Below are 27,747 nucleotides of genomic sequence, written 5' to 3'. Positions count from 1 at the left end.
GAATGCTCTTTCAGCACTGAGGACGACACGGAAGACTGCTGGAGCGCCTGGAGAGCAGCAAGATGGACCAGGACGGCGCCTGCTAGGAAGTATTAAGACACTCCCCAAAAATAAGACGCTGTGCCTCTTTTGGGACAAAAATTAATATAAGACAGGGTCTTATTTTCTGGGAAACATCGTAGCTGTGGAGGGAATCTCTCCTAACCCTGGACCACCTTTTACTTTTACTAGCTATAACTCATCTGCACCTCTAAGAAACCTAATCCAGTTATCATTTGCTGTTCACTCTCCTCTTTCTTCTTTAACCCCTTCCCGCCCCAGGACGTACCGGTACGTCCTGGGAGCCTGGCACTTCCCGCAACAGGACGTACCAGTACGTCCTGGGGATAGCGCGAGATCACATATGATCCCGCGCTATCCCGCAGCGGGAGCCGGCTGTCAGTCACAGCCGGTGTCCCGCTGCAACAGCGGGGGGCATCGGAGGCACAGTCCTGCAAGTCCCTCAGAGGGACTCAAATAGTGTAAAAAAAAGAAAATAAAAATGTAAAAAAAAGTTTAAAAAACCCCTTTTTAATGCTTTTTCTAATATTAGCATAAAAAAAGGTTAAAAAAAATTAAAACCCCACATATTGGGTATTGACGCTTCCATAACGACGTGTACAAAAAGTTGAACATGCTTTTTATTTTGTATGGCAAAAAGTGTAACAAAAAACGCTAAAAAACAGAGGCAAAATGCTAATTTTTAGCATTTTGGCTCCCAAAAAATGCAATAAAAGTGATCAAAAAAGCCGTACATTCCCCAAAATGGAACTAACAAAAACTACAGCTCGTCTCGCAAAAAATAAGCCCTTATAGAGCTCCGTACATTGAAAAATAAAAAAGTTACAGGACTTTGAATGCAGCTATAGAGAAAAAAAAAGATTTCCAAAAAAAAGGTTTTTTATTGCAAAAAAGTGTAAAAACCTAAAAAAAGAATAAGAATTTTGGTATCGCTGTAACCGTACTGACCCGCAGAAAAAATTTTGTGTGTCATGTATGCTGCATGATTAACGCTGTAAAAATAAAAAATAAAAATCTATGGCAGAATTGATGCTTTTTCTCTCCCTGTTATCATAAAAAAAATAATAAAAGTTTTACGATATAGCCTATGTACCCAAAAAGTGGCACCGATAAAAACTACAGCTCACCACGCAAAAAACAAGCCCTTATAAGGCCGCGTCGACGGAAAAATAAAAAAGTTATGGCTTTTGAAAAATGGAGATGGAAAAATACCAAAAATCGCTTGGTCCTCAACGCCAAAATAGGCCATGTCATTAAGGGGTTAAATGTGTAATCTGGAATGGTTAGTCAACATGCAATAAACTCCCCACTATTCATGAGGACTTCATTACGAAATCTCTAAACCTGCTGGCTCTCATAACGACATGGGTTCAATAGTCTGACACCACCTCCCTTGCTGCTCTATGCTATGATGGCCTATACTTCTACCAAACCCCCAGACCCGAGAACAGGCGCAGTGGAAGAATAGGTATTGTTCTCTTTTCAAAATGCACCTTCTAGGTCACCCCCTGAGAACACTATCATTCACCTCCTTTGAGGTCCACACTCTTCCATCCTCTGTCAATGCAAGCGGCAGTCGTCTACCACCCCTTGGGCCCTACCAGAGTTTCTCAATCATTTTGCCGCCTGGCTCCCCCACTTTTTATCCTATGAAATCCCAACTCTCATCTTGACGACACGATCTACTCTTTCGCCTCTTAGCTTCCATCACTAACTTCCTCCCTAGGCCTCTCACAGCTTATAGGTTCTGCACAAACATGGCAATACGCTTAAAGGGGTTGTCCTGCGAAACAAAGTTGGGGTATACACTTCTGTATGGCCATATTAATGCACTTTGTAATGTACATTGTGCATTAATTATGAGCCATACAGAAGTTATTCACTTACCTGTTCCGTTGCTAGCGTCCCCGTCTCCATGGTGCCGTCTAATTTTCAGCGTCTAATTGCCCCAGTAGACACGCTTGCGCAGTCCGGTCTTCTCCGTGTTGAATGGGGCTGCTCGTGCTGGAGAGCTGCTCCTCGTAGCTCCGCCCTGTCACGTGTGCCGATTCCAGCCAATCAGGAGGCTGGAATCGGCAATGGACCGCACAGAAGCCCTGCGGTCCACCGAGGGTGAAGATCCCGGCGGCCATCTTCGCAAGGTAAGTAAGAAGTCACCGGAGCGCGGGGATTCGGGTAAGTACTATCCGTTTTTTTTTTCAACACATGCATCGGGTTTGTCTCGCGCCGAACGGGGGGGCTATTGAAAAAAAAAAAAAACCGTTTCGGCGCGGGACAACCCCTTTAATTTGGCCTTTTCTGACTTTGCAAACTCCTCTCTCCCACTCTATTTTCTTAACTCCTTTTCTTTTACTATCAAACATTCTTATCTTCCTAAGCACAATCCAATCAACCGCACACACACAGAAATCTTCAGAATGTTCGCACCCAGCAATTTTCAGACTTATTACAGTCAGCACTATTCCAGATCTCTTCCCTCTCTTGCAGAAATCTGGCTGCTGAACACTACAGTAAGGCTGCCTGTCCACGGGAGTTGCGATATCCCACGGCAGATATCTCCGCCGCCGGGGAGCAGGAGACAGCTGACGGATCTCCGCGGTAAGCCTATCTGACAGATAGGCTCACCGCGGAGAATCGCGGCAATTCGCAGCATGCTACGATTTGCCAGCCGCAAGCGGTGAATCGCTATGATTCTCTGCTCGTGGACAGGGGGGCTGCGCTTTCCATAAAAACGCTATGGAAAGCATTTACTGCGTTTATATACATGCTTATGGATGATCGCTGCGGGGAACGCAGTGATAATTCGCCTGTCGACAGGAGCCTAAAACTCTTTAAAAATTTTACTGGATCAATTATAGCTCCCTATGACAGAACTCAGCGCTGAAGATCTGGCGGCCTATTTTAAAGAGAAAATTAACAATATAAGTTAGGAAATAATTTCCCAGTCCCCGATTAGCTTTGATCCCCTTCTCTCCTGCACCTCCTCTAGTTCATTCTAAGCACCTGATCCAAAAACAGAAGAAAGCCTCCAGTCTCCTCTCTTCTTCTTGCCCTACTACCTGCTCTAATGATCCTATTGCCTCTCACCTCCTAAAGTCCCTCTCCCCAGCCTCTTCTAGTACTTTTCCCTCCTCCTTCAAACATGTTGTCATATCCCCATTACTAAAAAAAAAACAAAAAAACCTTCTCTTGACTCATCCTGTGTTCTCAACTATTGACCCATCTTTTATCTCCCCTTTATCTCCAAACTCCTGAAAGATCTGGAGTATTCTTGCCTAATAAGCTATTTCTCAGGTAACTCTCTTCTTGATCTAAGGCCGGCTTCACACGAGCGTGACGGGCTCCGCTGCGGAATATTCCGCAGTGAAGCCCGTCACGGCGCCCCACAGAGACGCCATACTTACCAGCGGAAGATAGCGTGAAGACGCTTCCCCGCCCACCGCCGTCGCGTCATGTGACACGCCCACCGCGTCACATGACGCAGCCGGCCGTGTCACGTGACGCGCCGGCCGCGTCATATGACGCGGCGGCGGTAGGCGGGGAAGCGTTTTCACGCTATCTTCCGCTGTGTTACAGCGGGAGATAGCGTGAACGGACGGCTTCCATTGACTGCAATGGAAGCCGTCAGCGCGTACACCCGCGGCAAATAGAGCATGCTGCGGGTGAGGACGGGAGATTTCACGGTGTGAAATTCCGCGGTGGAATTCCGCATCGTGAGCATTGTGCTATTAGGTTCAATAGAACCTAATAGCAGGGGGCAACGCAGCGGATTTTTGCCGCGAATTTCCGCGGCGTAAATCCGTTCGTGGGAAGGAGGCCTTAGAGTTTGGTTTTCACTTTCTGCATTCTACAGAAACTGCTCTTAGTAAAGTGTCAAACGATCTGACAACGAAGTCTAAAGGCAACCACTCTCTACTGATTCTTCTGGATCTCTCTGCGGTGTTTGACATTGTAGATTACCAAACCCTCCTGAATATGCTCTGTGCTATTGGCCTTAAGGATGCTGTGCTCTCCTGGATTTCCTCATACCTCTCTGACCGCTCATTCAGGGTCTCATTCAACGTCTCTTCTTCTCCTCTTTCTCTTGCTGTTCCAGTTCCTCAGGGTTCAGTCCTTGGCCCACTCCTCTTTGTCCCATGGGACAAACTATCGATAAATTTTGGCTTTGATAACATCTCTACTTTGACCGCATCCAATTTTATACTTCTTCCCGCATCATTACACACTTGCTGCTAGAAAACGCCAGTAATTGTCAGCTCGCTGTCTCTAACACTATCTGTTTATCTAAAACTTCCCAAAAACTGAACTTCTTGCGTTTTTGCCAACTACTGACTAACCCAAACCTGATCGCTCCATCTCAGTTTGTGGTACCACCATAAAACCTTGACAGCACACCCTTTGTCTTGTGGTCAAATTTGATTCTGACCTATCCCTTACTCCCCACGTTAAGTCACTTGCACCATAAAATCATCTCTCGAATCAGCCCTTTCCTCACTGTGGAGATATCAAAAACTCTTACTATCGCTCTTATCCATTCTCTGTTTGATTACTGAAACGCTCTACTGGTCTGGCTTGCCACGTCCAAACGCTCTACTTTCCAATCCATCCTGAATGTAGCAGCCAGGCTTATCTTCTCGTTAAGCCAGTACACGGATGCCTCCACCCTGTGCCAGTCACTGCACTGGTCGCCCGTCAAATATAGAATTTAATTTAAACCCATCACTCTTATCGACTCTTTATCTTCCAAAAGGTCGAAAAGAAAACAAGGGGATCTGCTATCTTGGACCTAATTCTTACCAACAGGGAGGAAATGATTGAGGTAGTAAGGGTGGCTGGGACCTTAGGAGGAACTGATCATGCTATCCTTGAATTTTGAATAAAAAGAGGAGGAAGACCTGAGAAAACTCAGACCTCAAGGTTGGATTTCAAAAAGGCAGATTTTAATGGACTCAGAAAGAGGGTTGGAAGAATCTAATGGCTTGATGTTCTTAAGGATGGAAATGTCCAAGAAGGTTGGGAAATATTGCAAAATTAGATTCTCAAAGCACAATCGTTAACAATCCCTAAAAGAAGAAAGAATAGGAAGCATTTAAAGAAATCAGGATGGATGAACACAGAACTTGCACACAATATTAAAACAAAAAAAATGTTTAGCAAATGTAAGAGGGGGAATATCTAAAGAAGAATATAATGCGGTCTGCAGAAACTGTAGGGCAAGTGTTGGAAAAGCTGAAGCTGATAATGAATTGAGACTTGCAACAGAGGTCAAAAGCAGTAAAAAATGATTTTGGGGGTATGTCAAAAGCAAAAGAAAACTCAAAGATGCTATTGGATGCTTACGAGATGAAAATGGTGAATTGGCTAAGAATGATGTTGAGAAGGCTGAACTTTTTAAATTCCTATTTTGTATTTGCTTTCTTTCACAAAAGTAGATATAACATCAACTGATCTTCCCTGTGCTATTGGGAGGGAATAAAAGAATGCAGACTATCTATAAGCAGGGAGATGGTGAGGGAACACTTAGCTAACTTAAATGTATTCAAGTCTCAAGGGCCAGATGAAGTACATTCTAGGATAGTAAAGGAAGCAGCGGAGGTAATTGCTGAACCACTCACCATAATCTTTGAAAATTCCTGGAGAACAGGAGAAGTTCCAGATTGGAAAAGGGCAAATGCCAGTATCTTGAAAAAAAGGGAAGACGGTGGATCCAGGAAACTACAGGCCTGTGAACCTGACTTCTATACCGGGAAAGTATGTATATAAGTACTTGGATAAAAATGGAGTAATTAAGCAGAGTCAGCATGGGCTTGTAACAAACAAGTCATGCCAGACGAATCTAATTTCCTTTAATGACAGAATCACCGATTGAGTTGAGCAATGCAGTGGATATAGTATTGAGTTTAGTAAAGCATTTGACAAAGTATCTCATACTATACTTGAAAAAAATGACCAAATATGGGATTGACAAGGCAACTGAACTGTTAGGTGGATTCACAACTGGCTGAGTGATCGTACTCAAAGAGTGGTCATAAATGGCTGCACATCCAAGTGGAAGAATGTATCAAGTGGTGTACCATAAGTCTATGTCCTAGGCCCACTGTTGTTTTATATATATTTATAAATGATCTGCAGGAAAGAACATATCAAATTTGCGGTGAACAGAATGATGTTTAACAAGGAGAAATGCAAAGTCCTACATCAGGGCAAGAAAAATGAAAAAAGCATAAACAGAATGGGAGGAATTAGGCTACACAGCACATGTGAAAAAGACTTGGGTATACAGATGGTCCCCGACTTGCGAACAGGTTCCGTTCCAGGAGCCTGTTCGCAAGTCGATTTGTTCGCAAGTCGAACAAATGCTTGTATGGAGCGGGATCGCGGGTGGATCCCGCTCCATACACCATCGGGTGCCGGCTGTTCTCACAGCGGGCACCCGGCGGCAGCAGTTCCGACGAGCCGCGCCGCTCGTCTGAACTGTTAAAACTTTAAATACCGCTCTGACAGCGGTATTTAAAGTGTTAACAGTTCTGACGAGCGGTGCGGCTCGTCGGAACTGCTGCCGCCGGGTGCCCGCTGTAAGAAACAGCCTGCACCCGACGTTCAGGGGGCCCGTACAGCGTCCCACGATGAGATCGCGGGACGCTGTGCGGTTGCTAGGCAGCTGGGGACCTCCTGAAAGCCCCCAGGGCTGCCTATGCAGAGTGCCCATCAAGCGCACGGCTTGATAGGCGCTCTGCATAGACAGCCCTAGGGCCTTTCAGGAGGTCCCCGGCTGCCTAGCAGCCGCGATCTGACCGGACAGGCTTCTATCAGGCTTGATAGAAGCTTGTCCGGTCCCTGCACAGTATGATGTAATGCCATAGCATTACATCATGCTGTGCAGGACAGATAGTTCGTATCTAGTGAAATTCGTAACTCGAATGTTTGCAAGTAGGGGACTATCTGTACTAATGGATCATAGACTAAACATGAGTCAACAATGTGATGCAGCAGCCAAAAAAGCAAACACAATTCTGGGATGTATTAAGAGAACCATAGAATCTAGATCACGTGAGGTAATTATCCCCCTCTACCCTTATCTGGAATACCGTGTCCAGTTCTGGGTACCCCACATTAAAAAAACACATCGACAAACTGGAGCAAGCTCAAGAGTTACCGAGATGGTGAGCGGTCTGCAAACCATGGCCTATAAGGAACGGTTAAAGGATCTAGGAAATATCTAATTAGATAATAGAAAACACTTTCTAACAGTGAGGGTGATCAATGAGTGGAAAAGGTTACCATGGGAGGTGGCGAGTTCTTCTTCAATGGAAGTGTTCAAACAAAGGCTGCACAAACATCTGTCTGGGATGATTCAGTGAATCCTGCACTGAGCAGGGGGTTGGACTAGATGACCCTGGAGGTCCTTTCCAACTCTACCATTCTATGAACTGACCTTCTACCTGTCATCCATAAGGCTCTTCACAGTGCTTACCACCCAAAAGTCCTTCTCTCCACTCTGCTAATGACCCAAGGCACACATGGAATATTGTGTACAGTTTTCGGTACTGGTACACAAAAAGGCCATATCAGAGGTTGAGTGGGTTCAAAGGCGGGAAACTAAATTAACAAATAGAATGGGCGGACTTCAATAGCATGAGAGATTATCAAAATTGGGGTTATTCACAACAGCTGTGAAGAGCCCTAATAACTATTTATACATATATCATGAGTCAATATGGTGATCTATTTATACCAGGGACTGTGATTGCAACAATGGATCATCCTCTACGTCTAGAGGAAAGAAGGTTTCTACACCAACATAGGTGTAGAACATCTTTTTTGGCCTAACATACTAGGTTACTATATTAGCTGTCCAACCATGCATTTATTCGGATTGCTAGATTTGAAGTCTAGCGGGAATTTTCTGGTGAAGCTGCCCATAAACCCATTCTCACATTTACCTTTCAAATCTCCAACTTTTTGAGCACAGCTGATGTCTAAAGCTTTGACAGTAACAGTCACATCATCTCCAAACAGATGTGACACAGAGGAGACATTGTGAAGGGTCACTGTAAGAATCTAGAATACAAAACAATGGTACAGTGTGTTTTTGTTAATCAGCCATGATTCATATATCCACACACCTGTGCTATGGAACTACTATCGGATATGTATTTTTAACAACCTGCTGTGGTTCAGGGCCTTCTGTACTTTGTGAAGAGTCATCTTCTGTTAAAACACTTTCTCCACTGAGGGTTATTTCTAAATGGGGAAGAAAAAGCACAATGAATTAGGTTTTTTGTTATTAATTTGAAAGGTTGGGAAAAAAGTCCATCAAACTTTTTTTTTTAAACACCTAAATTAAGAAACTAATAAACAATAAACAGACTACAAGATCCATAAAGTAATATCAAGATAAGTATAGTAATATTATTCCAACACTATTTAGCGGTAATCGTGTGGTGGTATTATTTGGGCTTTGTATAATGGTAGTACACTGGATTTTGTTCAGTAGCAGTATGGAGGTAATAAACTATTATGTTGACAAAATTACTGGAACACCCACCAATCCTATGCAAATAGGGAATATGCAAATCAGATGTGTGAGCTTCAAGTATAAAAAGGAGAGCATCACAGACCTATCCCAGTACAAAAACCACCAGAATACTATGAGGTGTCGAGGTGACAGACTTCCAGTGGGGTATGGTGGTGGGATCTCACCTGAGCAACCAATCAGTAAGGAACATTGCAGTGCTTTTGGACCTTCCATTGTTGACTCTGTTATTTGGATATGGAAAACCTTTAGTATGTGTGCAGTGCATCCATATTTGAGGAGACCTCGTAAACTGACAGAAAGTGGACAATGAAGTCTTGCATGAGCTGTGAAGGCATCACACTAGGGATGAGCGAGTATACTCGCTAAGGCACTACTCGTTCGAGTAATGTGCCTTAGCCGAGTATCTCCCTGCTCGTCCCGGAAGATTCGGAGGCTGGCGCGGGGCGGGGAGAGCGGGGTGGAACGGAGGGGAGATCTCTCTCTCCCTCTCTCCCGCCCGCTCTGCCCCGCTCCCCGCTGCGACTCACCTGTCAGCTGCAGCGGCTCCCGAATCTTCAGGGACGAGCAGGGAGATACTCGGCTAAGGCACATTACTCGAACGAGTAGTGCCTTAGCGAGTATACTCGCTCATCCCTACATCACACACATTGTCTGCTGAAACACTCATTCAGAAAGTCTAATAGGTCATAGAAACATCCATTAGCACCAGAACCATCCATAGGGAATTGAAATTCAAGGGCTACCATGGACGAGTAGTTGCACACAAGCCCAACATCACAGCAGTGAATGCACAGAGGCACCTGTGATTGGTGCTTGGAGCATCGGTCTTGGACTGTAAATGAGTAGAATCAAGTGTTGTGGATAGCTGAATCACAGTACACCATCTTCAGATTGGATGGCTGTACTTGAGTGTTGCCTGGAGAGCGGTTTCTACATTGTCCCAGCAGTGAAGTTTGGAGGAGGTTCTGTTGGACGTGTTTGTGCTAGGAAGGACTAGGTCTATTGGTTATACTGAAGTTCACCCTCAATGACAATGGGTACAGAGACTTTCTGAACAATGTAGCATTACCTACTTATGTTTCTTTACAGATCCTAGTAATGCCACTGTGGCTCGTGCATCCAATCAACATGCTGCTGAGGGCCAAGGTCCAAAATTTGCCTTTGGGCCTATAGTTAAAGGGGTTGGGTGGGGCTGCAGGAACAGTCACATTCTTTAGGATACTGAGCTCTGTGTCTGGAGTCTGAGCCTTTGTCTTTGTGCCGTTCAGAGCATATGTGCAGATTGTGTGAAACAGCTGACATTTACCCGTATTAGCTGCAATTAGAGCTAGGTACATAGGATTCAAAGAGTAAAGTAAAAATGGAGGGATGAAGATGCTGAACCAGCATATATGAAAAGGACTACGTGCTTAAAGACGTTTTTTGGGACTTAAATATGAAGTTAAAAAGGCTTAAAATTAATAACAATTGAATATACATTTATCCCGGCAGCTCCTTGTCTACCACTGGGTGTCAGCTGTAAGAAACAGCTGGTTCCCGCATTGTATGGAGAGGGATCGATCCCTGCTCCACCTTCATACAAACCTGAACCTTCATGATGTAGCTGTATGTCATGGAGCTTTAAGGTGTTAAGATACCTTTACACTAAGCAACTATTATTCAAAGAGTCAATGTATGAACCATAGTCACTTGTTCACGTACAACGTGTCCTTGAAAAAAAAAGGCTGGAAAACAAAAATAAAGTTATGGGCTCTTGGAATGCGACGCTGAATAAAACAGAAAAGTTAGTTGGTCATCAGGACCTTAAACAAGCTGGTAACTGAGCGGGCAAAAGTGGAAAAAAAATGTTTGTTCATTTAACCCCTTAGTGACCAAGCCTGTTTGCGCCTTAATGACCAGGCCAAATTTAGCAAATCTGACACGTGTCAATTTAGCATGGAAAAACACCAGAAAGGTTTTGCATATCCAAGCGATTCTGACATTGTTTTTTCACCACATGTTGTACTTCATTTAGGCGGAAAAAAAAGACCGATAGAATGTGTTTATTTATTAAAAGCGCCAAAATTGGGAAAATTTTGAAAAAAAATCATCATTTTTTCACATTTCCAACTGCAATATCTCAAATATGTGCAAACATAATATAGAAATTTTTGCTAAGATATATATTTCCATCCGTTTACTTTATTATCGGCGAACATTGGAAAAACGTTAGTTTTTTTTTAACCATTTAGGAGACGTACAAATTTAACATTACTTTTCAGCATTTTGAGGAACACTGTTTTCCTACACCAAGCCAAGATTGGAAAGGCTCATAGGAGTCAAAATGATAGATACCCCCACAAATGACTCCATTTTAAAAAACTACACCCCTTAACGTATTCACTGAGGGGTGTCATGAGTGTTTTAACCCCACAGTTTTTTTTAGGAGTCAATACAATTTAGAAGAGAAAAACTAAAATTTCATATTTTTGCAAATCTGTTATTTTAAAGACAGGAATTTTTTCTATAGTACACATGAAAATGAGGATTTGCACCACAGAATGGATAAGCCTGTTTGTCCCGTGCTCAGAAACAAACCCATTGTGGCCCTAGTATTACGTCTGTATGCATAATGGGGCCCAAAATGAAAGGAGCAACCGGTGGCTTTCGGAACAGAAATTTTGCTTGAAGGAGATTTAGGCCCTATTGCACACTTGTAGAGCCATTGAGTGACCAAAACGATGGAGAACCCCCACAAGTGACCCCATTTTGAAAAGTAGACCCCTTAACGAATTTATCTAGGGGTACGATGACTCTTTTGACTTCACAGTTTTTGAATGAATCTAAGCCAAGCCGAAGGAAAAAAATAATCGTTTTAATTTTTTTTGGTAATTCTGTCATTTCAAAAGCAGTTTTTTTTGTACAACACATATATAAATGAAGCCTTGCACCCCAAAATGGGTACGCCTGTTTGTCCTGTGCTCAGAAACATACCCATTGTGGTCCTAGTATTACGTCTGTATGCACAATGTGGCCCAAAATGAACCCCCACAAGTGACCCCATTTTGAAAAGTAGACCCCTTAACGAATTTATCTAGGGGTACGATGACTTTTTTGACTTCACAGTTTTTGAATGAATCTAAGCCAAGGAGAAGGAAAAAATTATGATTTTCATTTTTTTGGCAATTGTGTCAATTTAAAAAGTTTTTTTTGTCCAGTGTACATAGGAATGAAGACGTTCACCCCAAAATGGATACCCCCGTTTGTCCCGTGTTCAGAAACATACCCATTGTGGCCCTAATCTACTTAAAGCAAACATGGCTAGGCCTATAATGGAAAAAGCACCCTTTGGATTTCAGGGTACAACGGAATAAATTCCAGGCCCCATTGCCCACTTGTAGAGCCATTGAGCGGCCAAAACAATAGAGAACCCCCACAAATGACCCCATTTTGAAAACTAGACCCCTTAACAAATTAATCTAGGGGTGTACTGCGTATTTTGACCCCACAGTAGTTGAATGAATCTAAGCAAAGCAGAAGGAAAAAATTACGATTTTCATTTTTTGTCAATTTTGTCAATTTAAAAACTCTTTTTTTTTGTACAGTGTACATAGGAATGAAGACTTGCACCCCAAAATGGATACCCCTGTTTGTCCCGTGTACAGAAACATATCCATTGTGGCCCTAATCTACTTACAGGACACATGGCTAGGCCCATAATGGAGGAAATGCCCGCTGGATTTCAGGGCAGAACTGAATAAATTCCAGGCCCCATTGCCCATTTATACGGAAAAAAAATTGACTTCCTAAAAATAATCCCACCCCCACCCCCACCCCACCCCGCAATCCCCATTTTTTGGCATTCCCTAAATATTAGATAAAGGTAATAATATAAACTGCGTTTTATGTCTGAAGACAGGGGTAATTACGGAGGCTGGTTGGGTTGGGCACATGGGGCAAGAAAACCGGGTTATCCCCCTCCTCTCATGCTTTTTTGGGGGGTATTTCGTAACCTCAGCAGCAGGTATGGGGTGTAAAAAGTGGCGCTCTGTGAGGCTTTGTAAACTTGCTGCGGTGCAGCGGTCTCACAGAGAAGGCGCTCAACAAGCTGCTCCTGGAACTGCATGAAGGCGAGCGTTCCAGGGGCTTCTTGTAAATTACGGATTACAGGTAGCGGTCTTAATAACGCCGGGCTCACACGGCCGTAGGTGGAATCCGCTTGCGGAGGCCCGAAACGGATTCCAGCTGTGAGCCCGGCTGTGACCCTGCGTACGGCCGCGTAATGTACTGCGAATAACTGCCTACTCACACAGGCGGTCATGCGCAGTACACCGTTGTTTATTTTTATTTCCCGCGCCGACGCTTAGGGATGACCCGGGTACCCGCAGCCTGTACACAATGTGTTTGCATATGGGCTGCGGGTATATCCACGGTCATAGAGCACAATGGGCTCTAGGTCGCGGATATCCGCGGTAAAATATAGCATGCCGTGTTCTGTTTCTGCGAGTGGATTACGTAATTCCGAACAAGAAATCACTGGAGCAGGAGGAACACCTGATGGTCAAACTGAATTTGTCACTGTAGGGTTCAGAACTAAAATATAACTTTTATTGAATCTTTATAAAAAAGAACTTGATGAACAAGTCTCAAATAGGACACACATATAGCTAAAAGAGAGTACTCCTTAAACAAAATTCCCAGAGATGACGGAACGGCCGTATTTCGGGATAGAGAATTTAAAGCTATACAGCTTTAAAAGGAGTAGACCATAGAAGGTTCAAAACAATCAGTGATTTGCTACAGAATTATGTAGTGTAGCTATAACCTTTTACTCAAAGGGTCAAACTAGCTAGTACGTTCAGAAGTTTCTCAGAACACCAACAACCTCGAGAAATCTCCGTAGCCCTCTAATCGAGGGGTTAACTCGGTGATTGTGTTCAGAATTTTTTGAACTTCACACGTTACCCCAGCCTAGTTTAGTGCACAGGGGTATACATAAATCCCTCTAAATTGCACTCCAATAGAGACTTCAGGGTAATCTCAGCAGAAAAGAGAAGATCCACTCCTCCCAGATCTAGTCCACTATATACAGATAACTTCCCATGTGGCTATATCTGATGGAGAATAGACCATTGATAACTTAGAAAAAATTCCAAAATTGATTACTTCCAATCCAAAATAAGGAGAGGAAAGATAATCCATCAATTATATGGAATAGTCTTAGGACGTCACTTCTTAAGAAAAATTACGCGGTTCGTCGCGTTTCTGCTACAGTTAGAGTAGCGTCATCAGGAACCAAATTCCATATCTGGACGTCAAAAAGTCAGTAAACAACATCCTTAAGCTGCTCGACAAAAATTAGATTGTAGCGGAAGTTGTAAAGGTAAAGGAGAGGTAGACGATGCTAGCATTCTAAGGGTTAAATATCCCCCAGAGATTCCCCCCTAGAAAGCAATAAGAACGAGAGAAGGTAGCAGCACCAGCCTCTCCTTTACCTTTACAACTTACTAAACATGTTGTTTACTGACTTTTTGACGTCCAGATATGGAATTTGGTTCCTGATGACGCTACTCTAACTGTAGCAGAAACGCGTCGAACCGCGTAATTTTTCTTAAGAAGTGACGTCCTAAGACTATTCCATATAATTGATGGATTATCTTTCCTCTCCTTATTTTGGATTGGAAGTAATCAATTTTGGAATTTTTTCTAAGTTATCAATGGTCTATTCTCCATCAGATATAGCCACATGGGAAGTTATCTATATCTATGTATAGTGGACTAGATCTGGGAGGAGTGGATCTTCTCTTTTCTGCTGAGATTACCCTGAAGTCTCTATTGGAGTGCAATTTAGAGGGATTTATGTATACCCCTGTGCACTAAACTAGGCTGGGGTAACGTGTGAAGTTCAAAAAATTCTGAACCCAATCACCGAGTTAACCCCTCGATTAGAGGGCTACGGAGACTTCTCGAGGTTGTTGGTGTTCTGAGAAACTTCTGAACGTACTAGCTAGTTTGACCCTTTGAGTAAAAGGTTATAGCTACACTACATAATTCTGTAACAAATCACTGATTGTTTTGAACCTTCTATGGTCTACTCCTTTTAAGGCTGTATAGCTTTAAATTCTCTATCCCGAAATACGGCCATTCCGTCATCTCTGGGAATTTTGTTTAAGGAGTACTCTCTTTTAGCTATATGTGTGTCCTATTTGAGACTTGTTCATCAAGTTCTTTTTTATAAAGATTCAATAAAAGTTATATTTTAGTTCTGAACCCTACAGTGACAGATTACGTAATTCCGACCCACTAATTGGGGGGAATTGTGTAATCCAATGCATGCGATTGATCCGTGGATTACCGCTGATTAAGCGCATGCAGAACCCGTAATTCCTCTCCGGTCATGTGTGATCGGCCTAATGTTAGTTCGCTACTTTATCATGTGACCGGGGACCGCTCAACGAGGCCGCCGGTCACAGCTCCAAGCACTCAGCGACCGTTGGTCACTGGGAGCAAGGAGATTTAAAATTTCCTGGGCTTCCCGGCTCCTGCGAATGTGTCCGGCATTTTGCCGGCGGCCGCATGCGCAGCAGTCGGAAGGGTCCATGGAGGATAATCGCATCTGGATTCAAATGCGGAAGCCTCCGAGAAGATGTTTCATCTCCTCTCACCGATCGCATCGGTGAGGGGAGATGAAACTGCCACTTTTTAAAGAACTTTTACGTGATCGCCATTATGCATTGGATAACGGCGATCACGTGACCAGTAACTGCATACTGCGGCTCCCCGTGACATCTCTAGGCTCTTGGCTACCTTTGGTAGCCAGGAGCAGTGAGATTTTAAATTTCTTGGGCAATATTTCACTTTTGTGCATGCGTCTGCCACCATGCTGACGGGCGCATGCGCAGAAGCTGGGGTAAGGTCTGCGGATGAACATCCCATCAGGGAACAAATCCGGGACCTTGGGTACGTAATTTCATCCCCCCTTACGGATACGATCCGTAAGGGGAGATGAAACTTTAACTTTATAAACTTTTAACTTTTTTTTTTTTTTAACTTTTTAACTTTATATGATCACCGTTATCCGATGGATAACGGTGATCATATGACTGGAAACCGCATACAGCGGTCCCCAGTCATATCTCCCTGCACTCGGCTAACTGTGGCAGCCGGGTGCAGGGAGATTTTGAATTTGCCGGGCTCGCCGGCCTTCTGCGCATGCGCGCCACATCGCAGAAGCCAGCGGGGGGTCCGGAGGACATGGAGGAAGCGGGGTGAGTATTTTCACCTTCCCTCATGGATCCGATCCATGAGGGGAGGTGAAGCTTTTCTTTTTTTAACATCTTTGTTTACTTTTCCGCGATCGCGGTTATTCATTGTATAACGGCGATCGCGGTATCGGCGACCGCGGTCCCCGCTGACATCTCCTGCCTCCCGGCTACCTACAGGAGCCGGGAGCCAGGAGATTTTAAATTTCCCGCGCCGCCGGGCCTTTTGCGCATGCGGCTGACGTAATGCCGCCTGGCGCGCATGCGCAGAAGGACGGCTACGGGGCCCGGAGCATCGGGAGAGCGGGGAGCAGTGCGGCGGACCTCGGTGAGTAATTTCAGCTGCCCTGATGGATCCGATCCATCAGGGCAGCTGAATATGTAACTTTTTTTCAACTTTTATTTACTTTTTTACAATCGGCGCTATCGATTGGATAGCGCCGATCGCAATGCCGGGGGGGGGGGGGGGGTTACAGCAGCCCGGGATGACAGCTCCATGCTGTCGGCTACCTGCGGACACTGACAGCATGGAGCTGTCACGTCCACAGCCCGAGGGGATTTATTCTCTGCAGGACACGTTTTTACGTCCTCAGAGAATAAAGCCCACTTCGGGAGGACGTAAAAACACTATGGGCTGGTCGTCTAGGGGTTAAGGAATCCAGAATTTCCATAAACACTTGAATACATTTTCAAAGGTTAGGGGAACCAAGAATACACAACCCTGGAATCTCTTAGGCCTCATATCCATAGCCGTATTGGTAAAACGCTGTGTTTTACTGGTATTTGTAAATAGTGGGTCTGCAGGTAGAGACCGCATGTGGCTGCAAGTGCACTGCCCATTTGACTAAAGGCCCATTTAGACACAACGATTATCGGTCAGAAGATGTCTTTTACACGACCTTTGAGCGAAAATAGTTGTGTCGTTTACACTGCAAGATGATCGCTCAAACGTGGTGCTCCAGGGGTTGCAGAGAACAAGCGGGGGGGGGGGGGCATTTGTTCTCTGCATCCAGCTGTTCCCCGCTGAGAGCGCGCGCTGTCATACAGCCAAGCGCTCTGAGTGGAGGATGCAGAAGACAAGCGGAATGGCCCTGCTTGTCTTCTGCATCCAGCTGTTTTCTGCACCAAGCGCCTGGCTGTTATACAGCCAAGCGCTCTGTGCAGGGTATGGAGAACGCAGCTGGATAGCTGCATTCTTCATACCCCGCCTGTCATCAGGGAGCGGGATACAGCTGAAACAATAGTATCAGCTGTATCCCGCTGTGAATCCCTGATAAGACTTATCGATGAGCGATGGTTTAACGAAAACTGCACAATGTCAATGCAGTTAGACACAACGATTATCGCTCAAAACATGGCTTTGAGCGATAATCGTTGTGTCCAAATGGGCCTTAAGTGATTGGATCCGGAAGTTCCGCCAGGGAGCAGGAGCAAGGTACGCATTGGAGCCGCTGGAGGATCCCGTCTGTTGGGGAGAGAGAAGCGGGTCCCGGAGCGGTAGGCCGCCTAGTGAGAGCAGAGCAGGTCCTGATGCTGAAGCTGCGTCTGACGTGTGAAGTCATTGGCAGCCGGGAGAGGAACTGAGAGGAAGACGACTGCTTAAGTATATTCTTAAGTGAAAAAGTGTGAAGTGGTGTGTAAGTGAGAGTTAACGAGCAGTGAGTGTGATTTTAAAAAAAAAAAAAATGCGAACAGGCGGAGGCACGTGAGGAAGCCCAAACAGGCGGAGGCACGTGAGGAAGCCCAAACAGGCGGAGGCACGTGAGGAAGCCCAAACAGGCGCAGGCACGTGAGGAAGCCCAAACAGGCGCAGGCACGTGAGGAAGCCCAAACAGGCGCAGGCACGTGAGGAAGCCCAAACAGGCGCAGGCACGTGAGGAAGCCCAAACAGGCGCAGGCACGTGAGGAAGCCCAAACAGGCGCAGGCACGTGAGGAAGCCCAAACAGGCGCAGGCACGTGAGGAAGCCCAAACAGGCGCAGGCACGTGAGGAAGCCCAAACAGGCGCAGGCACGTGAGGAAGCCCAAACAGGCGCAGGCACGTGAGGAAGCCCAAACAGGCGCAGGCACGTGAGGAAGCCCAAACAGGCGCAGGCACGTGAGGAAGCCCAAACAGGCGCAGGCACGTGAGGAAGCCCAAACAAGCGGAGGCACGTGAGGAAGCCCAAACAAGCGGAGGCACGTGAGGAAGCCCAAACAAGCGGAGGCACGTGAGGAAGCCCAAACAAGCGGAGGCACGTGAGGAACCGAACACGGATGGAGGCACGCGGGGAAGTGTGATCTTGTTGATTTTTGGTACTTTTTCAAGTTAAATTGTAGATCTGCACTAGAATGTGCTCTAGTGTGCATCACATTTGGAAACCCAGAACCTGGATCTTGATGAGCAACTTACAACACTGAGATCCATTGGTATAATGGAAAGGAGTTTGCTGCTCACTAAGCAGGCACTCGCTGGGGTAGGTGCAGGGGTTTAAGACCGTTTTGGAGAACAGGATGAGCAGGCAGCTAGTTGGGTAACAGATAGACGGGGTAGAGGGAAGAGAACCAGGAAGGCTAGTCCTGAACTGGCACGCCCCAACAAGTTTGCAAATTTGGCAGATGAAGAAGATTAGCACTGCTGAAGCACGACATGCACGCTGACCGCCAGGGGGATGTCTGCTCTAGTAAGAAGGGGAAGGGGAGCGTAGGGCAGGCTAGACAGGTCCATGTGGTGGAGGACAGAAAGGGTAATCTGCCACTAAGACCGGGACCGTCAAATGGTGTGTTGTCTTTCTGGTGCTGGGATTAAAAGTACGACAGATGGACGTCAGCTGAATTATTGGCTTCTGCTGCTGTCATTCACGTGCCACCCTATAGCAGAGGAAGTGAAGGTATGTTATGCATCTGTGGGGGAGGCTTTTAATTAATGTGTTTGTTATGATTGGATGGCAATGACAGTATATGTTAATCAGCTTGAGAAAGACCCATATGTCTGGTCGAAACGTTGCTGTCATGACCATGGACGAATAAAATGGATCCTGCTTGGATAATCCTGTTTACATAGATTTCTGTTACAACTCTGATGCTGCTTTCCTCGTTGGATATATTATCTTACTGGTGCTCTAGGTGGGCAGGAGAAACGGATGTCACAAATATACACTAAATGGAGTAGCTAAAGAAAAGTGAGATGAAAAAAGACCTGGGGGTACTAGTTAACTGTAGACTTAACTGGAGCAATCAATGTCAGTCAGCTGCTGCAAAGGCAAATAAAGTTTTGTGGTGCATTAAAAGAGGTATAGGGGGGTGAAGGATGAGAACATTATTCTTCCACTATATAAGGCACTTGTCAGGCCCCTTACAGAATACTGTGCACAGTTCTGGACGCCAGTACTAAACAAAGACATTGCATTACTTGAGGGGGTTCAAAGACAGGCAACTAAATTTAAAAAAACAAATGGTAGGACTAGAATACTCTGAGAGGCAATCAAAATTAGGACTATTCACAATGGAAAAAAGGTGGCTAAGGGGCGACCAAATAACTATGCATAAATACATTAGTAGACAATACAAAGATCTCTCCCATGATCTGTTTATAGCCTGGACTGCGATGGCAACAAGAGGACATCCTCTACGCTAAGAGAAAATAAGGTTTTATTACCAACACAGAAGGGGGTTCCTTTACTGTTAGAGCAGTGAGATTATGGTACTCTTTGCCTGAGGACGTGGTGATGGCAAAATCAATAGAGAAGTATGATATTACAGGATATAGACATTAAATAACCAGAGGCGTTGTTGATCCAGGTCTTGGAGTCAGGTAGGAACTTTCAAACGTTGATCCAGGGATTATTCTGACTGCCATTATGGAGTCGGGAAGGAATTTTTTCCACCAAATGGGGTAAATTGACGTCTGCTTCATTGTTTTTTTTTGCCTTCCTCTGGATCAATAAGGGGGTGTGGAAACAGGCTGACCTGGATCATTTGTACCTGAGCGCCTGAGCCTTTAGGCCTCATGTCCACGGGGAAAATCAGGCCCGACGCGGATTCTTCATGTAGAAACCGTAGCAGGTCCCTCCGGCCCCACGGACATGAGGCCTAAAAAGAAGAATAAACTCACCTGCTCCGGACGATGCGGATCTTCCTCCTTTGTGGCCGGATCTTCTTTCTTCGGCCCGGCGGAAGTGCTCAGCACGCCGGCGGCGTGACGCGCGCACGTGCAGGGCACATCCGCCAGGCCGAAGAAAGAAGATCCGGCCACGAAGGGAAGAACCGTATCGTCTGGAGCAGGTGAGTTTAATTCTGATATGGGTCTCCCGCGGATCCGGACGGCTTGCATAGGCTTCAATAGAAGCCTGCGGGAGCCGTCCCTGCGGGAGACCCGCACTAAAATGGAGCATGTCCATTTTTTCCCGCACGTAGATCCGCGTCTGACAGGAAAAATGACATCCGCAGGTATTTAACTAGCTGCGGGTGTCCAATGCATCCCTATGGGGTGATGATCCGCGTGCAGGAAAAACGCTGCGGATTTTAAGCCCGTGGACATGAGGCCTTAGTTACACCCCTGTGCTACGCATTGATCAAGCATATGGCCATGGATATGAGCCCTCAGTGTGAAATGTGGTTTCATCGTTTGTTGGGCCTTGCCTAAAAAAGGCAGCTGTGTAGATCCACTACCTGGGATTTTCAAGTAGAACAAATATTAAAGCAAGCAGATTTTTTATGCTCGTTTTTCAATACTTAGACCTGTAGACCTCTGTTTAAATACAGGAAAGGGAACAAATTCTAAAGAAGGGGTGCAAAATTATTTCTGCTCTAGTACTACACCATCATCATTTCCAAGATCTGCCATTATACGTAAGAGGGTTATTTCAATCTTAAACATTTATTGAATACCTTTATACAACTGGTGCTTGGGATCGCCATCCTATGTGTGATATGTTTCTAAGGGAAAAGGGTAAATCTGTGAAGGGTGGTTCCAACATGATGACTGACAATCTTGAAAGCTGCCATCTTGGAACCAAGTCGATATTTTCAAATGGGAAGAGGTGCATGTGACATATGTATCTAATAGAGAATTTGATAAGAAATCCAAATAGGTTTGTTACAGACACAGATATGGCTGCGAGATTGACACGACAAAAGAGTACAAATATTGTACTGATCTCTGGGGAGTGCAGTACCTAAGTAATTGCAGCAGATTTCAGTAGTAAGAATCCTAACAGACCACCCATCTGCTATGGCACAGTTGTCAAATTGCTTGCCAAATTTTGCCAAACAGGTACTTTGGCAGTTTTGTTATGTATAGTTTTTGGCAAGTCCAACAAAGGCGAAGCAATAACAATGGCCATCCTGGTGTCCTTCTGCAAAAGCCCACATCATAGCACACGGCGTCTGTCACAGGAGAGTTCTGTGAGTTGAGCATCATCTCAGTGAGGATCCTGATCACCATTTTGAATTTGTGAAATGTGTGTCACAACAATTGCAACAAGACCCACTTTTCACAGAGACTGTACTGTTCAGTGATGACACAAACTTCTACATGAACAGGGAGGTGAAGAAACAAAATGTTTACTACTGGTCCAACACAAACTCACACTATACAGGTCTCTCCAAGATGGTTGGTACATAGAAAGTCATGGTGTGGTGCAGTGTATGGGGTACGAAGATAGTGGGCCCATTCTTAATCAACGGTAACCTTACTGCTCCCAAGTATCTGCAATTGATATTTGAAAAGGTGTTTGTCACTGTGCAACAAAATTGGCATATTTCTAGTGTTCTTCTAGCAGGTGGTGCTTCCCCTACATTATCAACATGATGTCCATGAGTTTTGGGTTCAGCAGTTTCCGGGGAAGTGGATTGGTGTCGTGGCTTAGTGGAGTGGCCCCCACGCTACCCGGATCCCAATCCTTTGGACTTCCACATGTTAAGTCAAGTTAAGGGTTTACGCAGTGAAAATCCAGAGGGTGGCCACATGCAACAGCATATCTTGGACACCTGTGCAAGCATTTTTGCTGAGGTGTTGCTCTCAATGCATTAGGAATGGGAGAAGACGGCAGCCTTCAATTCGAAAGAACATGGAGCACACAGAGCAAAAATCATTAATAACTTTGGCAGAAATAAAGGTAGATTACATTTAAGCAGAAATTTAGATTCCTCGTCAAATTCTCTATCAGATAGGAATGTCACATGCACCTTTTCCTACTTGAAAATATCAACTTGGTACCAAGATGGTGGCTTTCAAAATGGCCACCATGTCGTACATCGTCTCTTTCAGATTTCCCCTTAGCAATATGCCATAAACAGGATGGCATTGCCAATCACTGTTTTCCATTTATTCGGGTGTATTCCGGACTGATAAGAACTTCCTGAATTGACCGGTCACTATGGATGAGACCTGGATTTATTTGTATGACCCTGACACCAAGGAGCAGTCAAAAGAGTGGAGGCACAGTGGTTCTCCTCGCCCAAAGAAGTTCAGGGTGCAAAAATCAGCCACTAAGGTGATCGCATCTGTGTTCTGGGGTAAGGAGGGTGTACTGCTAGTGGACTACCTTCAAAATGGTTCCACCATCAATGCAAGGTATTACATTAAACTTTTGAACCAATTGAAGGCAGCTCTGAAGGCCAAAAGGCGCAGCAAGCCGTCCAAAGGAATCTTGTTCCTGCAAGACAACGCCTCCGCTCACACTGTACAAGCGACCATGGCAAAATTAGTGGAGCTAGGCTTCCAGCTGGTTGAACACCCACCTTATTCACCAGATCTAGCTCCCTCGGACTATCATCTGTTTCCAAACCTGAAGAAACACCTCAAGGGTACCAAATTTCATACTATTTCTGATGCTATGGCTGCTACGGATGACTGGTTTGAGGTACAACCAAAATCCTTCTCTTTGCAAAGCTTACAGAACTTGGAATACTGATGCAAGAAGTGTGTTGACATCAGTGGAGAGTAAGTGGAATAAATGTAAAGTTTCATCTTCCTATCTCGTTTCTTTCTGTGTAAAGCCAAAGACGTATCAGCAGCCCCTCGTATATACATCAGTTCTCCACCGTTGTGCAGCCAATTACAGGCAGCGCTCAGCTATTCATTGAATGACAGCAGAGAGCTGCCAGTGATTGGTCACAGCGCTCAGCCAATCAGAGGCAGCACTCAGCCATTCATTGAATTCAATCAGCCAATCAGACACAGCCCCTTTCAGGAGGCAGGGATTTTTAAATCCCCAGCAGGAGAAGAAGTTTTAGAAGAGTGCCGGGGAAGCCAGCGAGAAGACACGACAGAGCTGCACAGCGGCAGAGAGTTGATGTATATATTTTTTTATTTTTTACAGCAGCTAGGGATAATTTTCAGGGAAGGGCTTATATTTTAAGCCCTTCCCCGAAAATCACTGCGAGGGTTGCCTGCATCCCATTGCTTTCAATGGGGCCAGCGGCAGTAGCGCCGGCCCCATTAAAAGCAATGGGATGGCATTGCGGTCCTTTGCCACAGCTGTCACAGCTGTGACAGGGGATTCCTTCATTCCCCCCGGGGAGTCACTGAACACTGTGACAGTGCTGTCATACTGTTCAGTGATGAGGGGACTCCCTGTGGGGAATCTTTACACGCAGCATAGGCCTTCCCAGTGCAGGGTTGTCCTATCTTTTGCAGGTGCGAGTATTTTGCGCCTGTAAAAGACGGACATGTGTACACATCAATGATTCTATCATCCGCGTTTTTTTTTACGCACATAGGCACGAACAAAAAACGCTTGTCAGACTTCGCCCTCAATGAGCACCAGAAAGAGTATATCAGGCACCACCCCAAGAGTTGAACTTGCTATTAAATAATAACAGCTTTAAATATATTTTAACCTCTTAGCGACAGGCCCATTTTATGCACTAATGACCAACCAAAATTTTCATTGTCGCATTAATACAGCCATAACTTTTTAAAGTTTTCATCAACCTAGCGACATAGTGCCAGCGATACAAAGTATATACAGCTTTATTTTTACTATTTTCTACAGTAAAAAAATTTTTTTTTTTTAGATTTGTTTTTGCTCACTTCTTATTCCGTACTTTCTAGAAGCAAGATTAACAAAATCTGCTATTCTGTCTTTTTTTTCTTTTTTTATGGTGTTCACAATGCAGTATAAATAAATGTATTAAATTACTTCTACGGGTTAGTACAATAATGTCAATACCGAATTTATATCATTTTTTAATATCTTGTTACTTTTTTCTCCAAAAAAAGATATACTCTTTTTTGTATCAACGCATTCAAAGACCGTTGAAATATTTTTCAGTCAACAGTGCTGTGTGAGGGTTTCCTTTTTGCAGGACAAATTCTACTTTTTAGTAGTATCATTTGGTGATCTATATGACTTTTTAAATCACTTTCTATTCCATTTTTTTGTAAAGAGATATGCAAAATCAGCTACTTTTGCCATTTTTTAAATATTTTGCTGGGTTAAATAATGTGCTAACTTTTTACTTTGTGTCATTAAGAATGTAGTGATACAGGATTTGTGATCCTTTTCTTTTTTAAATATAGTAAATAGGGTAAATGTGGGGTTTTGACATTTTTATTATTACTTATTGCCTATGAAGATCAGCTAGAGGCTGAGCATCATGGGCAACATAGAAGGCAGACACAGAGGCTTGCAGATACCATGGTCTCTGCAAACACATTGTGGGGGTCTCATGTGTGACAGATGAAGCTCCTTCTTTCTGTCAGCCTTTTACATGCCACTGTCACATGGAACACAACATGTAAAGAGTTAAACAGTATGGATTAGTGGTCTCTCCAGTCCCTGCTTTTAGAATAGGTGCCAGGATGCAATGAGACAGCTGGAGACCCATGCCAGTATTCTGATGCAGCACCACAAAGAGCCGCTGCATCAGAATAAGATTAGTGATCGCTGTAAAAAGGTGTATGGACGATCACTAAGGGTTAACATTTCGTAAAGCAAAACTCATCTAGCCTCAGTTTCCTCTCAGTGCCAGCCATACAGTACCCCTAATAGTTGCAACATAATGATGGTAATATATCCTAGATGGTAACATTTCAGGCCACAGGTTGAATACTTTGGCTTTAGAGGAACGGGCCCTGTTATTAATTCACTTGATCCAGGTGAATTCTAGGTTTTACTTTAAATGATGTATTGATCTAGTATAGGTCTCTCATGATTCTTACATTCAAATGTTAAGTTGCATTTCCTATTTTCATTATTTTTATTTGCCACTAACATGGACTTCTAAGGCCTCTTTCACACGGGCTACAAACTCATTTATACAAAATGCATGTATGTGAAGCCCATGGTTTCCAAAGGGTTCTTTCAGGCTACAAAACATCTCTCATGTGAATGAACCCATTGGAAACCACGAGCTTCACATACATGCGTTTTGTAGCGAGATTTTGTAGCCCGTGTGGTTGCGATCTAATTCTCAAGTTTCCCAGTAGCAAAAGTGAATACAGAGACAAGTTTTGCCATATGTGTTGACACACTAATTTCATATTTCAGCATGAATTAAGGAAAAAAAGGGCAAAAGAAAAATTCTTCCGCTATTAACTTGCCTGCATCCAAATTCAATATGAAATTCTCAGTAGTTTCACTGTCCAGAGACAACACATCCAGACCATCTATAGAGACAACATCCAAAGCCTGAGTACAAGACAGGGGTGAACTTATCCGATTGTGAAGAATATCAACATCTCTGAAAAAAAGACATATGAAATATATAGTGAAAATTAGATACTAAACATTATAGATGATAAAAAATGAAATGAAGGTTTTAGACAGGAAGGAAATGGAAACAATTGTTAGTGAAACAAAATCAAGATGATAGGGAAAGTAAAAACACACCATTGAGAAAAATACCATAAGGCCGCCTGCAGACGAGCGGAAATCCCGCCGCGGGATTTCCCGCGGGATTTCCGCCGCTGAAAGTCTGCATAGGAGTGCATTACAATACGCACTCCTATGCAGACGGCCGCGGTTTGGCCGCGCGAAATCTCGCGCGGCAAACAAACCGCGGCATGTTCTAATTTTGTGCGGAGCACGCACTCACCTGGCCGCCGGCTCCGGTCTGCGCATGCGCCGGCTGCGCGGCAGCCGGCACATCAAAGAGCCGGGGCCGCCAGGCGCGGGTGAGTACGCGCTCGTCCCTGCAGGCTCTGGGGTCGGATCGCGCGGCGAGATTTCTCGCTGCCGGATCCGACCCGCTCGTCTGCAGGCGGCCTTAATGTGAACACCAGTGAAAAATGTTTAGGTAAAATATTACACACTTTTGTTTTTCATCACTCAGAAAGCGCTGCATTCGTTCCTTCCCAAGGTTAAAAGTCTCACGGGTCAGACCAAGTGTGCTAAGCAGCGCATCACGTGCAAATTCTTTCCCCAATAAATGGTCTACAGAAAGCTCCTTTGTCTGCACTGAATCAGTAGATAGAATCTTTGCCGTCTGATGATCTTTTGTCAAGTCCTCTGTTTGTTGTATATGATCCTCTTGAGGGGGCTGTGAAGCTTTTTCTTTCTGCATATTCAATATCTCCTGAGGCTTTTCTACTGTCTCAGGACTAAGAACTGTATGTGTATTTTCACATCTATTTGTCACATGTCTCTTGTTTGCCTCTTTTTCACAAACCATGTCTACGTCCACCAGTTCAGATCCTACAAGACTGCTTCTTTCAGAGTCTTCTTGTCTCACGGGGGAGATTGAGGCAGGAAGCAGAAGAGAAATAGCGACAACTGGGACCCGCATGCCAACACATACCTTCACATGGTAAGAAGGGGACATCTGTATTAAAAAATTTGACTCTGAATTTGATGCATGCTTTAAGCCTTCCAGTAAAGCCTGCAGCTGCTCTTGGAGTCGTAACATGGTGAGGTAGTGGTAGTGATTCAATTGCAACCATATTATATCATCCACATTGATCATGACGTGCAGCTCCAGTTCAGGAAGTAAAAGGCAGGCCAACGCTGTAAACGGCATATGATGTAATAGTGTCTCATGTTTAGAAATCACTCCCTCAAAATGAAAAGACAAGTCTGGGCTGTGTAAAGTCCATAAAGATGTTGGGGGAGAGTCAGAAGAAGGATATAAATGGGAAAGAAACACTGGGTGTAAGGGGCCTGGAGGACAATGAAAATCTTCATGTGCGGCAAAGGACCGAAAGATGCTTTGAAGAAGATTAAGGTTTGAGCCTGGAGCTTGCCGTGTGTTAGTCAGGGTAACTGAAGATAGATTGGCACAAACAGAAGACGGTCGATCGGGAGGACTGTAGGTAGAAGCTGCCACAGGAAAACTAAGCTGTAAGGGAGGAAAAACAGAAAAGGGTAAAAAAAAAAATTGTAGAAAAAAAATAGTTGACCAAAAAACAAAATAAAGACACACCTTCAGGTTGAATCCATCTACACGCACATTTCTGTTCTCTGTTGTGCCTTCATTTACTATTGAACTCAAATCTGTTAACTGTTGTAGGTGATGAGATAAATCTAGCATAAAGATATTTAACCAAAGAATGGATTGGGCAGCAAGATATAGAAGCAAACCATTGAGCTGTATGTATAGAGCAGGAGTAGGCACTGCAGACAGAAAAAAAATACTCATCAGAGAAAGCGTAAAGCTCCACAGAGACCTATAGGCAATAAACAACCACTACTGACATACACTTGCATTGCATTAGCCATTACTGAGTTACCTGGAAGACACTCTCCGGGAAGACAGTAATACTCTGTGTATTGGAGATGGATAGCAGAAGCAGCACTTGGAATACGATGGCATGAAAGAAGAGGTGGTCTTTGAGAGGTCTGTCCAGATGAAGACACCTAATAAAAAAGTAACAGCAATCACAGGAAAAAAAACATAACTATAGTTGATGATGCAAGAATCCTTCCAGGTTGTTATATACAAAAATTTTAGGAGCACTGGACAAGCAAGATTGAACACTGGTGCA

At 44.4% G+C, this 27,747-nt stretch overlaps 1 protein-coding gene across 6 annotated transcripts in view; it reads right to left on the bottom strand.

Annotated features, from left to right (window-relative positions):
* The window catches only part of BLTP3A (bridge-like lipid transfer protein family member 3A), a 243,303-nt gene that overhangs the window by 62,447 nt on the left and 153,109 nt on the right, over nucleotides 1–27,747 (bottom strand). For all 6 annotated transcript variants that reach the window (XR_010793253.1, XM_066608943.1, XM_066608930.1 and 3 more), the window contains exons 12-17: nucleotides 27,493–27,619; nucleotides 27,186–27,376; nucleotides 26,080–27,101; nucleotides 25,369–25,508; nucleotides 8,228–8,304; nucleotides 8,004–8,121 (exon numbers count right to left, since the gene is read on the bottom strand). Coding sequence is in view for 5 of the 6 variants with exons in the window: in XM_066608943.1 (XP_066465040.1) it covers nucleotides 8,004–8,121; nucleotides 8,228–8,304; nucleotides 25,369–25,508; nucleotides 26,080–27,101; nucleotides 27,186–27,376; nucleotides 27,493–27,619 (1,675 nt within the window). In the remaining variant the exon portion in view is untranslated. The remainder of the gene's footprint in view (nucleotides 1–8,003; nucleotides 8,122–8,227; nucleotides 8,305–25,368; nucleotides 25,509–26,079; nucleotides 27,102–27,185; nucleotides 27,377–27,492; nucleotides 27,620–27,747) is intronic.

Source organism: Eleutherodactylus coqui, chromosome 1 (assembly GCF_035609145.1).
Source record: "Eleutherodactylus coqui strain aEleCoq1 chromosome 1, aEleCoq1.hap1, whole genome shotgun sequence".
NCBI lineage: Eukaryota > Metazoa > Chordata > Amphibia > Anura > Eleutherodactylidae > Eleutherodactylus > Eleutherodactylus coqui.
This window is presented reverse-complemented; position numbering and strand designations above follow the sequence as displayed.